Consider the following 14,945-nt stretch of genomic DNA (forward strand, 5'->3'; position numbering starts at 1 on the left):
TGATGATGACATCACTACTTTGATGATGACATCACTACTTTGATGATGACATCACTACTTTGATGATGACATCACTACTTTGATGATGACATCACTACATCGATGATGACATCACTACTTTGATGATGACATCACTACTTTGATGATGACATCACTACTTTGATGATGACATCACTACATTGATGATGACATCACTACTTTGATGATGACATCACTACATCGATGATGACATCACTACTTTGATGATGACATCACTACTTTGATGATGACATCACTACATTGATGATGACATCACTACATTGATGATGACATCACTACATTGTTGATGACATCACTACTTTGATGATGACATCACTACATTGATGATGACATCACTACATTGATGATGACATCACTACATTGATGATGACATCACTACTTTGATGATGACATCACTACATTGATGATGACATCACTACATCGATGATGACATCACTACTTTGATGATGACATCACTACTTTGATGATGACATCACTACATTGATGATGACATCACTACATTGATGATGACATCACTACATCGATGATGACATCACTACATCGATGATGACATCACTACATTGATGATGACATCACTACATCGATGATGACATCACTACATCGATGATGACATCACTACATCGATGATGACATCACTACATTGATGATGACATCACTACATTGATGATGACATCACTACATTGATGATGACATCACTACTTTGATGATGACATCACTACATTGATGATGACATCACTACATCGATGATGACATCACTACTTTGATGATGACATCACTACATTGATGATGACATCACTACATTGATGATGACATCACTACATCGATGATGACATCACTACATTGATGATGACATCACTACATCGATGATGACATCACTACATTGATGATGACATCACTACATTGATGATGACATCACTACTTTGATGATGACATCACTACTTTGATGATGACATCACTACTTTGATGATGACATCACTACTTTGATGATGACATCACTACATTGATGATGACATCACTACATTGATGATGACATCACTACATTGATGATGACATCACTACATTGATGATGACATCACTACTTTGATGATGACATCACTACTTTGATGATGACATCACTACTTTGATGATGACATCACTACTTTGATGATGACATCACTACTTTGATGATGACATCACTACTTTGATGATGACATCACTACATTGATGATGACATCACTACTTTGATGATGACATCACTACTTTGATGATGACATCACTACATTGATGATGACATCACTACATTGATGATGACATCACTACTTTGATGATGACATCACTACTTTGATGATGACATCACTACTTTGATGATGACATCACTACTTTGATGATGACATCACTACTTTGATGATGACATCACTACATCGATGATGACATCACTACTTTGATGATGACATCACTACTTTGATGATGACATCACTACATCGATGATGACATCACTACTTTGATGATGACATCACTACATTGATGATGACATCACTACATTGATGATGACATCACTACATTGATGATGACATCACTACTTTGATGATGACATCACTACTTTGATGATGACATCACTACTTTGATGATGACATCACTACATTGATGATGACATCACTACATTGATGATGACATCACTACATTGATGATGACATCACTACATTGATGATGACATCACTACTTTGATGATGACATCACTACTTTGATGATGACATCACTACTTTGATGATGACATCACTACATTGATGATGACATCACTACATTGATGATGACATCACTACATTGATGATGACATCACTACATCGATGATGACATCACTACTTTGATGATGACATCACTACTTTGATGATGACATCACTACTTTGATGATGACATCACTACATCGATGATGACATCACTACTTTGATGATGACATCACTACTTTGATGATGACATCACTACTTTGATGATGACATCACTACTTTGATGATGACATCACTACATCGATGATGACATCACTACTTTGATGATGACATCACTACTTTGATGATGACATCACTACATCGATGACATCACTACTTTGATGACAAATTCTACTCCATAAACAAAAGTCAAATCTAAACTAGTCTAGATCATGAAAAGGTTAAACTCACTGGACGTGTGTCTCTTAACCGCCGCCTGCTGCTCCGTCTTCTCCGAGTCTCGGCTGGAAAAGGAGGCGTGTCTTCTCACCTGTCCGCCGCCGTCCTCCTGCGACACATCGTTAACCGTTAGTGTCTCCTCGGAGCTAAGATGGCCGACAGTCGTTCTTACCGCCACGCTCTCGTAGACCTCGTCGTACGTCCTGGAGTCTGTGGAGGCGCTGCTGGAGGAGGCCGTGGTCGTGGCCCACCTGAGCAGATCACACGAGACTAGTTAAGATCACACGAGACTAGTTAAGATCACACGAGACTAGTTTAGATGATACCTGACTAGTTGAGATGATACCTGACTAGTTGAGATGATACGTGCCTAGTTGAGATGATGTGTGACTAGTTGAAATCATACGTGACTAGTTGAAATTATACATGAATGGTTGAAGTTATACATGACTAGTTGACATTAACAGGGAATAGTTGACATTAACATGGACTAGTTAAAATGGTATATGAATAGTTGATATTAGTTTAAATTAACAGGCACTAGTTGAAATGACTCATGACTAGTTTACATTAAGTAACATTAACAGGAACTAGTTAAAATGACTCATGACTAAATGACGTAAGGGACTAGTTGAAATTAACAGTGACTATTTGACATTTACAGGAACTAGTTGAAATGATACATGACTAGTTTAATTGATACATGACTAGTTGTAATGGTTAATGGCTAGTTTACATTAAAGGGACTAGTTGACATTAACAGGTACTAGTTAAAATGATTCATGCCTAGTCGACATTAACGGGGACTAGTTTAAAAGGTTCATGCTTGTTGACTTTCTCAGGGACTAGTTGAAATGATTCATGACTAGTTGACATTCTCAGGGACTAGTTGACATTCTCAGGGACTAGTTGAAATGATTCATGACTAGCTGACATTCTCAGGGGCTAGTTGACATTCTCAGGGGCTAGTTGACATTCTCAGGGACTAGTTGAAATGATCCATTTCTAGTTGACATTCTCAGGGACTAGTTGAAATGATTCATGACTATTTGACATTCTCAGGGACTAGTTGACATTCTCAGGGACTAGTTGAAATGATCCATTTCTAGTTGACATTCTCAGGGACTAGTTGACATTCTCAGGGACAAGTTGAAATGATTCATGACTAGTTGACATTCTCAGGGGCTAGTTGAAATGATGTATGACTAGTTGACATTCTCAGGGACTAGTTGCAATGATTCATGACTAGTTGACATTCTCAGGGACTAGTTGAAATGACTCATGACTAGTTGACATTTTCAGGGGCTAGTTGAAATGATGTATGACTAGTTGAAATTCTCAGGGACTAGTTGCAATGATTCATGACTAGTTGACATTCTCAGGGACTAGTTGAAATGACTCATGACTAGTTGACATTTTCAGGGACTAGTTGAAATGATTCATGACTAGTTGACATTCTCAGGGACTAGTTGCAATGACTCATGACTAGTTGACATTCTCAGGGACTAGTTGCAATGATTCACGACTAGTTGACAATAGCAGGCACTAGTTGAAATGATTCATGACTAGTTGACATTCTCAGGGACTAGTTGAAATGACTCATGACTAGTTGACATTCTCAGGGACTAGTTGACATTCTCAGTGACTAGTTGCAATGATTCATGACTAGTTGACATTCTCAGGGACTAGTTGAAATGATTCATGACTATTTGACATTCTCAGGGACTAGTTGACATTCTCAGGAACTAGTTGAAATTATCCATTTCTAGTTGACATTCTCAGGGACTAGTTGACATTCTCAGGGACTAGTTGAAATGATTCATGACTAGTTGACATTCTCAGGGGCTAGTTGAAATGATGTATGACTAGTTGAGATTCTCAGGGACTAGTTGCAATGATTCATGACTAGTTGACATTCTCAGGGACTAGTTGAAATGACTCATGACTAGTTGACATTTTCAGGGACTAGTTGAAATGATTCATGACTAGTTGACATTCTCAGGGACTAGTTGCAATGACTCATGACTAGTTGACATTCTCAGGGACTAGTTGCAATGATTCACGACTAGTTGACAATAGCAGGCACTAGTTGAAATGATTCATGACTAGTTGACATTCTCAGGGACTAGTTGAAATGACTCATGACTAGTTGACATTCTCAGGGACTAGTTGAAATGATTCATGACTAGTTGACATTCTCAGTGACTAGTTGCAATGATTCATGACTAGTTGACATTCTCAGGGACTAGTTGCAATGATTCATGACTAGTTGACATTCTCAGGGACTAGTTGAAATGATTCATGACTAGTTGACATTCTCAGGGACTAGTTGAAATGACTCATGACTAGTTGACATTCTCAGGGACTAGTTGAAATGACTCATGACTAGTTGACATTCTCAGGGACTAGTTGAAATGATTCATGACTAGTTGACATTCTCAGGGACTAGTTGAAATGACTCATGACTAGTTGACATTCTCAGGGACTAGTTGAAATGATTCATGACTAGTTGACATTCTCAGGGACTAGTTGAAATGATTCATGACTAGTTGACATTCTCAGGGACTAGTTGAAATGACTCATGACTAGTTGACATTTTCAGGGGCTAGTTGAAATGATGTATGACTAGTTGAAATTCTCAGGGACTAGTTGCAATGATTCATGACTAGTTGACATTCTCAGGGACTAGTTGAAATGACTCATGACTAGTTGACATTCTCAGGGACTAGTTGACATTCTCAGGGACTAGTTGAAATGATTCATGACTAGTTGACATTCTCAGGGGCTAGTTGACATTCTCAGGGGCTAGTTGACATTCTCAGGGACTAGTTGAAATGATCCATTTCTAGTTGACATTCTCAGGGACTAGTTGACATTCTCAGGGACTAGTTGAAATGATTCATGACTATTTGACATTCTCAGGGACTAGTTGACATTCTCAGGGACTAGTTGCAATGATCCATTTCTAGTTGACATTCTCAGGGACTAGTTGACATTCTCAGGGACAAGTTGAAATGATTCATGACTAGTTGACATTCTCAGGGGCTAGTTGAAATGATGTATGACTAGTTGACATTCTCAGGGACTAGTTGCAATGATTCATGACTAGTTGACATTCTCAGGGACTAGTTGAAATGACTCATGACTAGTTGACATTTTCAGGGGCTAGTTGAAATGATGTATGACTAGTTGAAATTCTCAGGGACTAGTTGCAATGATTCATGACTAGTTGACATTCTCAGGGACTAGTTGAAATGACTCATGACTAGTTGACATTTTCAGGGACTAGTTGAAATGATTCATGACTAGTTGACATTCTCAGGGACTAGTTGCAATGACTCATGACTAGTTGACATTCTCAGGGACTAGTTGCAATGATTCACGACTAGTTGACAATAGCAGGCACTAGTTGAAATGATTCATGACTAGTTGACATTCTCAGGGACTAGTTGAAATGACTCATGACTAGTTGACATTCTCAGGGACTAGTTGACATTCTCAGTGACTAGTTGCAATGATTCATGACTAGTTGACATTCTCAGGGACTAGTTGAAATGATTCATGACTATTTGACATTCTCAGGGACTAGTTGACATTCTCAGGAACTAGTTGAAATGATCCATTTCTAGTTGACATTCTCAGGGACTAGTTGACATTCTCAGGGACTAGTTGAAATGATTCATGACTAGTTGACATTCTCAGGGGCTAGTTGAAATGATGTATGACTAGTTGAGATTCTCAGGGACTAGTTGCAATGATTCATGACTAGTTGACATTCTCAGGGACTAGTTGAAATGACTCATGACTAGTTGACATTTTCAGGGACTAGTTGAAATGATTCATGACTAGTTGACATTCTCAGGGACTAGTTGCAATGACTCATGACTAGTTGACATTCTCAGGGACTAGTTGCAATGATTCACGACTAGTTGACAATAGCAGGCACTAGTTGAAATGATTCATGACTAGTTGACATTCTCAGGGACTAGTTGAAATGACTCATGACTAGTTGACATTTTCAGGGACTAGTTTAAATGATTCATGACTAGTTGACATTCTCAGGGACTAGTTGCAATGACTCATGACTAGTTGACATTCTCAGGGACTAGTTGCAATGATTCACGACTAGTTGACAATAGCAGGCACTAGTTGAAATGATTCATGACTAGTTGACATTCTCAGGGACTAGTTGAAATGACTCATGACTAGTTGACATTCTCAGGGACTAGTTGACATTCTCAGTGACTAGTTGCAATGATTCATGACTAGTTGACATTCTCAGGGACTAGTTGAAATGATTCATGACTATTTGACATTCTCAGGGAATAGTTGACATTCTCAGGAACTAGTTGAAATTATCCATTTCTAGTTGACATTCTCAGGGACTAGTTGACATTCTCAGGGACTAGTTGAAATGATTCATGACTAGTTGACATTCTCAGGGGCTAGTTGAAATGATGTATGACTAGTTGAGATTCTCAGGGACTAGTTGCAATGATTCATGACTAGTTGACATTCTCAGGGACTAGTTGAAATGACTCATGACTAGTTGACATTTTCAGGGACTAGTTGAAATGATTCATGACTAGTTGACATTCTCAGGGACTAGTTGCAATGACTCATGACTAGTTGACATTCTCAGGGACTAGTTGCAATGATTCACGACTAGTTGACAATAGCAGGCACTAGTTGAAATGATTCATGACTAGTTGACATTCTCAGGGACTAGTTGAAATGACTCATGACTAGTTGACATTCTCAGGGACTAGTTGAAATGATTCATGACTAGTTGACATTCTCAGTGACTAGTTGCAATGATTCATGACTAGTTGACATTCTCAGGGACTAGTTGCAATGATTCATGACTAGTTGACATTCTCAGGGACTAGTTGCAATGATTCATGACTAGTTGACATTCTCAGGGACTAGTTGAAATGACTCATGACTAGTTGACATTCTCAGGGACTAGTTGAAATGACTCATGACTAGTTGACATTCTCAGGGACTAGTTGAAATGATTCATGACTAGTTGACATTCTCAGGGACTAGTTGAAATGACTCATGACTAGTTGACATTCTCAGGGACTAGTTGAAATGATTCATGACTAGTTGACATTCTCAGGGACTAGTTGAAATGATTCATGACTAGTTGACATTCTCAGGGACTAGTTGAAATGACTCATGACTAGTTCACATTTTCAGGGGCTAGTTGAAATGATGTATGACTAGTTGAAATTCTCAGGGACTAGTTGCAATGATTCATGACTAGTTGACATTCTCAGGGACTAGTTGAAATGACTCATGACTAGTTGAAATTTTCAGGGACTAGTTGAAATGATTCATGACTAGTTGACATTCTCAGGGACTAGTTGCAATGACTCATGACTAGTTGACATTCTCAGGGACTAGTTGCAATGATTCACGACTAGTTGACAATAGCAGGCACTAGTTGAAATGATTCATGACTAGTTGACATTCTCAGGGACTAGTTGAAATGACTCATGACTAGTTGACATTCTCGGGGACTAGTTGAAATGATGTATGACTAGTTGACGTTCTCAGGGACTAGTTGAAATGACTCATGACTAGTTGACATTCTCAGGGACTAGTTGAAATTATTCATGACTAGTTGACATTCTCAGGGACTAGTTGAAATGACTCATGACTAGTTGACATTCTCAGGGACTAGTTGCAATGACTCATGACTAGTTGACATTCTCAGGGACTAGTTGCAATGATTCACGACTAGTTGACAATAGCAGGCACTAGTTGAAATGATTCATGACTAGTTGACATTCTCAGGGACTAGTTGAAATGACTCATGACTAGTTGACATTCTCAGGGACTAGTTGAAATGATTCATGACTAGTTGACATTCTCAGTGACTAGTTGCAATGATTCATGACTAGTTGACATTCTCAGGGACTAGTTGCAATGATTCATGACTAGTTGACATTCTCAGGGACTAGTTGCAATGATTCATGACTAGTTGACATTCTCAGGGACTAGTTGAAATGACTCATGACTAGTTGACATTCTCAGGGACTAGTTGAAATGACTCATGACTAGTTGACATTCTCAGGGACTAGTTGAAATGATTCATGACTAGTTGACATTCTCAGGGACTAGTTGAAATGACTCATGACTAGTTGACATTCTCAGGGACTAGTTGAAATGATTCATGACTAGTTGACATTCTCAGGGACTAGTTGAAATGATTCATGACTAGTTGACATTCTCAGGGACTAGTTGAAATGACTCATGACTAGTTCACATTTTCAGGGGCTAGTTGAAATGATGTATGACTAGTTGAAATTCTCAGGGACTAGTTGCAATGATTCATGACTAGTTGACATTCTCAGGGACTAGTTGAAATGACTCATGACTAGTTGAAATTTTCAGGGACTAGTTGAAATGATTCATGACTAGTTGACATTCTCAGGGACTAGTTGCAATGACTCATGACTAGTTGACATTCTCAGGGACTAGTTGCAATGATTCACGACTAGTTGACAATAGCAGGCACTAGTTGAAATGATTCATGACTAGTTGACATTCTCAGGGACTAGTTGAAATGACTCATGACTAGTTGAAATTCTCGGGGACTAGTTGAAATGATGTATGACTAGTTGACGTTCTCAGGGACTAGTTGAAATGACTCATGACTAGTTGACATTCTCAGGGACTAGTTGAAATTATTCATGACTAGTTGACATTCTCAGGGACTAGTTGAAATGACTCATGACTAGTTGACATTCTCAGGGACTAGTTGAAATTATTCATGACTAGTTGACATTCTCAGGGACTAGTTGAAACGATTCATGACTAGTTGACATTCTCAGGGACTAGTTGAAATTATTCATGACTAGTTGACATTCTCAGGGACTAGTTGAAACGATTCATGACTAGTTGACATTCTCAGGGACTAGTTGAAACGATTCATGACTAGTTGACATTCTCAGGCACTAGTTGAAATGACTCATGACTAGTTGACATTCTCAGGGACTAGTTGAAATGATTCATGACTAGTTGACATTCTCAGGGACTAGTTGAAATGATTCATGACTAGTTGACATTCTCAGGGACTAGTTGACATTCTCAGGGACTACTTGAAATGACTCATGACTAGTTGACATTCTCAGGGACTAGTTGAAATGATTCATGACTAGTTGACATTCTCAGGGACTAGTTGAAATGATTCATGACTAGTTGACATTCTCAGGGACTAGTTGACATTCTCAGGGACTAGTTGAAATGACTCATGACTAGTTGACATTCTCAGGGACTAGTTGAAATGATTCATGACTAGTTGACATTCTCAGGGACTAGTTGAAACGATTCATGACTAGTTGACATTCTCAGGGACTAGTTGAAATGATTCATGACTAGTTGACGTTCTCAGGGACTAGTTGAAATGATTCATGACTAGTTGACATTCTCAGGGACTAGTTGACATTCTCAGGGACTAGTTAAAACGACGGGTCACATGGGTCACTCACAGGAAGGAGTGCCTGGCGTGCTGCTGGATATCCGTGAGCGTGTCCACGTCGATGTAGTCGTAGTGCAGCTCCTCAGGGACGGAGCAGCTCCCGGTCTCAGCGAACAACAGGCCGAGCCATCGACCCAGATTCTCCGAGCAGTTGGTCTTCAGGCCCGGAAATAAAAGCCACACCCACATTTCAGCCGCTTTTCACATGACTGTGAACATCCCACTATTTTTAGAACTTAAGCCAAGACTCACGAGCCAGAACATTATGACCAGTCAGAGTTAAGGATTATGACCAGAACATTATGACCAGTCATAGAGTTGAACATAAGACCAGAACATTATGACCAGTCAGAGTTGAAGATTATGACCAGAACATTATGACCAGTCATAGAGGTGAACATAAGACCTGAACATTATGACCAGTCAGAGTTGAAGATTATGACCAGAACATTATGACCAGTCAGAGAGTAGAACATAAGACCAGAACATTACGACCAGTCATAGAGGTGAACATAAGACCTGAACATTATGACCAGTCAGAGTTGAAGATTATGACCAGAACATTACGACCAGTCATAGAGGTGAACATAAGACCAGAACATTATGACCATTCAGAGTTGAAGATTATGACCAGAACATTATGACCACTCAGAGTTGAACATTATGACCAGAACATTATGACCAGTCAGAGAGTAGAACATAAGACCAGAACATTATGACCAGTCAGAGATTAGAACATAAGACCAGACCATTATGACCAGTCAGAAAGTAGAACATAAGACCAGAACATTATGACCAGAGTTGAACTCACCTCCAGCGCCGCCAGCTCCTGTGATCCCTGGAGGATGCGGAAAGAAAAGGGGTGTTTGGGTCCGAGCCCCCCCGGAACCACCTCTGCCCCCTTCAGGTGAACCACGGCAACTGCGGGTCGGAGGTCACCCGGCTCCTTCTGCAGGTGAAGACTTCCCCCCCGCAGCACACACCAGCGCTCCTTCCACGAGCCGTTGAGCAACACACTCAGTTGTCCTGCGAGGAGAGTCAGACCTGAAGTTCTGAAGGAGTTCTACACCATTCAGAGGCTTCTTGCTCACCACAGCGAGGGTTGTCATGGTGACCGGAGGAGGAATGAAGGACCTCTCCCGGCAGTGGAGGCTTCCTCTTGGAGAAAGTGATGATTCGGCTGATCTTCTTCCCGGCGGCTCGACTCATGGACCCGGTCAGCTCGGAGAAGGCGCCTCGTTTGTTTCGGTCTGGAATCAAAGATGAGGTCACATGATCCATAGAGAGTGTACTGTCAAGAACCGATACAATATACAGTGATAGTGTAGTAACAAGTATTTATGTGTAGTATTGTCCAGTACTTGACTCTGGTGTTGTGATAGTGTAGTAACAAGTATATATGTGTAGTATTGTCCAGTACTTGACTCTGGTGTTGTGATAGTGTAGTAACAAGTATATATGTGTAGTATTGTCCAGTACTTGACTCTGGTGTTGTGATAATGTAGTAACAAGTATATATGTGTAGTATTGTCCAGTACTTGACTCTGGTGTTGTGATAGTGTAGTAACAAGTATATATGTGTAGTATTGTCCAGTACTTGACTCTGGTGTTTTGATAGTGTAGTAACAAGTATATATGTGTAGTATTGTCCAGTACTTGACTCTGGTGTTTTGATAGTATAGTAACAAGTATATATGTGTAGTATTGTCCAGTACTTGACTCTGGTGTTGTAGTATTTACAGACCACATGTATCTTAACAAAGTCGTAACTACTTTCATTTGTTTTCAAACCAAAATATGTCCAAACATCAGCTTTAAAAGCTGCTGGACTCACTGTATCCTCTCGTCCTCAGTCATCATTCTCCCTCTAGCTGCGGAGCACGTAATGACTGCTGCCATCTATCGAGTAAATGCCGATATTTTCTTACACCAATGACTCTGTCGTCACAGGAAGTGAAGCTCCAGGTGCTGAAGCTTCACTTCCTGTGACATCATCATCATCGTCATCGACAACAATGGCAGGAAGGTCGAGGAAGGAAGTGGTATCAGCTCGCGACACACACTTCCTGTCCCTCTGTTGTCTCTGTCACACGACACGGTGACCTCTGACCCCCTGACACGGATCCTTCCTGTCAAACTCTCCACACTCACTCAGCGAGTCCGTGGCGTCCCAGCCCTGAGTCGGTTCTGCCGTCGGCCCGCTGTCCGAGTCCGACGCCGGCCTGTCGCTGAGCAACACCTGCCGATGGAAGCTCTGTTACTGTTTGTTCAGCTGGTCATAATGTTTCAGCACTGTGGAGGTCCAGGTTCAAGGTCACGTTCACATGAACACATTATGCTGACCTCTGCAAATGTTAATGTTGATTTGTTTCAGGTACATTTTCTCTGTTTTCACTTGTAAAAAGTATTAAAAAAAACATGCGTTTAATTATGTTTTTGTGTTTATTGAACACGTTTTCTTTTCCACGCTTCACTTTTTAGACACAAAAAAAATCGAATAATATATTAAAAAGTTCAAGTAACACACCTTGTCCAGCTCCATCTTTCTCTGTATGATGGGCGACGTGGATCCATCCAGACCTTCAGTGTTGCTGCACTGACTCCCCACTTCCTGGACCACCTGTGGAGGGACCAGGAACTTCTAAGATCTTCTCAGATCTTCTTGAAACTTCTCAGAACTTCTCAGATCCTCTCTGAACTTCTCAGATCTTCTCAAAACGTCTCCGATCTTTGAACTTCTCCGATCTTCTCAGAACTTCTTAGAACTTCTAAGGACTTCTCACCAACCTTCAGCCACCTCTGGGCTTGTTCTCTGCTCTGCACGGCCAGCACCAGAGCTTCTCCTCCGGGCAGCGAGAACCTGAGCTCGTGCCTCTGCTTGCGTCCGTCCTTGGTGACGTAGATGACGTTGCAGAGGTTCAGCGGGAGCTCGGTCTGAGGAGAAGTCTCCTTGATGCTCTTGAAGCACTGCGGAGGTTCAGCCACGTCAGCGACGGCTCCAGACAAGGAGACCTCTTCACCGGCTCACCTGGAGCTTGTTGTCCCGGACCACCACCAGCTGCTTGGCCCACTGGCCGAAGCGCTTCTTGCGCAGCAGGAAGGCGCAGATGCGACAGTCTCTGACGGCGCCGTCCGGACTCTCGTCGGCCATCCACCTCTGAGGAGCCTCCTGACCTTTGACCTCCTCCTCCTCCTCCTCGTACGACTCGTAGGAGCTGCTGAGAGCGTCCGAGTCGTTGTCTGGAGCAGACGAGAGAGGTTGAAGCTACGCTAGGCTAACACTCCAGCAGACGAGAGAGGTTGAAGCTACGCTAGGCTAACACTCCAGCAGACAAGAGAGGTTGAAGCTACGCTAGGCTAACACTCCAGCTGACGAGAGAGGTTGAAGCTACGCTAGGCTAACACTCCAGCTGACGAGAGAGGTTGAAGCTACGCTAGGCTAACACTCCATCAACATATCATGTTGGTTTTTAAGCATTTAATTAGTTTTTATAATTGAATTAAATATTTTCTAAATTGATTGAGTTAAAATTAGATTTTTTTTAAATACATATCATTTAATTTAAAAATAGATTATTAAAAAAATATATATACTGAATTTTTGATTTTGTTGCAATGATTGGACGAAGTGATTTCTTTATAAAATGTTAAAATGAGGTTGTTTTTTTTAACAATTGAATTTAAAACATTTCATATTTTCAATATCTAAATGTTTTTTTATATTTGAATAACAATATTTTAAACTGTTTTGTTTTGGGTTTTTTTCAATAATTAAATTCAATAATGAATATATTAAAAGTTTGAATTTTATTTTTGCATTTCTTTCTTAATGTATGCATTTTTTATTGACATTTTGTTTTATTTTTTTCAGTTAATTCAATAATTTGTATTTTTAAAATGTGTTTTTATAAGTCGAATATTTTCAAAATGATTTTTTTCTTACAAATAGAGTTTAATATTCCAATAATTCAAAAATAATGAGTTGTTTATGTTGGTATAATAGAGTCTCCAGACATGACTAACAGAACACAGAGCTACTGGATCATGTGCTTCTACGTCATCACGTGATTGGCTGAAAGATTGACCCAGTAGCTCTGTGCTCTGTTGGTTTAGTCTGGAGACTCTATTATACCAACATAAACAACTCATTTAAAATACTATGAATCCAAAAATATTGACTTTAGAACATTATTATTTAAATTATTGAAACACAATATTAAACTATATGTGTAAAAAATAATTAATCATTTAGAAAATATATTTTTAATTCAACGAATAAATTATTTAATTAAAAAAATAATGAATGTGTAACTTTTGTGTTGTCTCTGGGTCGAGGTCAACGACCTTCCTTCTATAAATACACATGCAGAGACAACACAAGGGATACCACAAACACATTTGTTTCCGAGATTTAAAAAAAAAATGGATAAAATACACAACATCTCAATGATAAAGTTCAACACTTTGGTTCAGTAACGCACATGAGTTCTTGGGGGGTCCGTTGAGGCGGGTGCTGGGGTAGTTGTTCTCGGCGTCCTCGTAGTAGTCGTCCTCCACAGAGTTCCTGGAGGCTGTGGAGCACAAGCATGAGACCAGAGGACCAGTGGACCCGGGTGAGATCTTCACTGACGCTCCAGGCCGGTGCTGAAGTACTGAGGAGCAGATCCAGGGTCCAGAGGAACCGCCTCCTCGTAGTAGTCGTCGGGCAGAGCGCTGGTGGGCACCGGGGGAGGGGTGTCTGTGGGGGTCTGAGGGGGTTGGGGGGTCAGTGATGAAGACTCACAGGAGGTTCTGGACCTTCTTACAGATGTGTTGGTTTTCTCCTCCTCGTCCTTCTGCTCCAGCGGCGACGCACTGAGCATGTGCAGGTCCACGTCTGCTGGAGGACGAGTCGTTATTGTTAGTCTCAAGAAGTCATGAAGATCCAGGAAGTTCTGATCACATGACCTTCTTACACGACCTTCTTACACGACCTTCTTACATGACCTTCTTACATGAACTTCTTACATGAACTTCTTACATGACCTTCTTACATGAACTTCTTACTTGACCTTCTGTGTAACTACTTGATCGTCACACATGAGGAGGAACATGACTCAGTTGAGTGAGTGTGAGTCAGAATGAGAGACTCATGAAGACTTATAAAAACTCATGGAGACTCATGAAGACTCATGAAAACTCATGGAGACTCACAAAGACTAATAAAGACTCGTGAAGACTCATGAAGACTCATAAAGACTAATAAAAACTCATGGAGACTCATGAAGACTAATGGAGAC

The 14,945-nt window shown here is 40.4% G+C and overlaps 1 protein-coding gene across 3 annotated transcripts in view; it reads right to left on the reverse strand.

Annotated features, from left to right (window-relative positions):
* Positions 1 to 14,945, reverse strand: part of LOC148065725 (actin filament-associated protein 1-like 1) — a 37,161-nt gene that overhangs the window by 4,507 nt on the left and 17,709 nt on the right. The window contains exons 4-15 of one of the 3 annotated variants that reach the window (XM_087806873.1): positions 14,472 to 14,545; positions 14,297 to 14,414; positions 14,148 to 14,237; positions 12,695 to 12,906; positions 12,454 to 12,633; positions 12,194 to 12,286; positions 11,818 to 11,905; positions 10,758 to 10,916; positions 10,478 to 10,692; positions 9,677 to 9,822; positions 2,350 to 2,428; positions 2,190 to 2,286 (exon numbers count right to left, since the gene is read on the reverse strand). In XM_087806873.1, the coding sequence (XP_087662999.1) occupies positions 2,190 to 2,286; positions 2,350 to 2,428; positions 9,677 to 9,822; positions 10,478 to 10,692; positions 10,758 to 10,916; positions 11,818 to 11,905; positions 12,194 to 12,286; positions 12,454 to 12,633; positions 12,695 to 12,906; positions 14,148 to 14,237; positions 14,297 to 14,414; positions 14,472 to 14,545 (1,551 nt within the window). Of the gene's footprint in view, positions 1 to 2,189; positions 2,429 to 9,676; positions 9,823 to 10,477; positions 10,693 to 10,757; positions 10,917 to 11,817; positions 11,906 to 12,193; positions 12,287 to 12,453; positions 12,634 to 12,694; positions 12,907 to 14,147; positions 14,238 to 14,296; positions 14,546 to 14,945 lie in introns of all 3 variants that reach the window. The other 2 variants (XM_087806872.1, XM_087806871.1) reach the window with 2 other exon arrangements.

The sequence above is a fragment of the Callionymus lyra genome, chromosome 14, assembly GCF_982586985.1.
Source record: "Callionymus lyra chromosome 14, fCalLyr1.hap1.1, whole genome shotgun sequence".
Classification (NCBI taxonomy): Eukaryota; Metazoa; Chordata; class Actinopteri; order Syngnathiformes; family Callionymidae; genus Callionymus; species Callionymus lyra.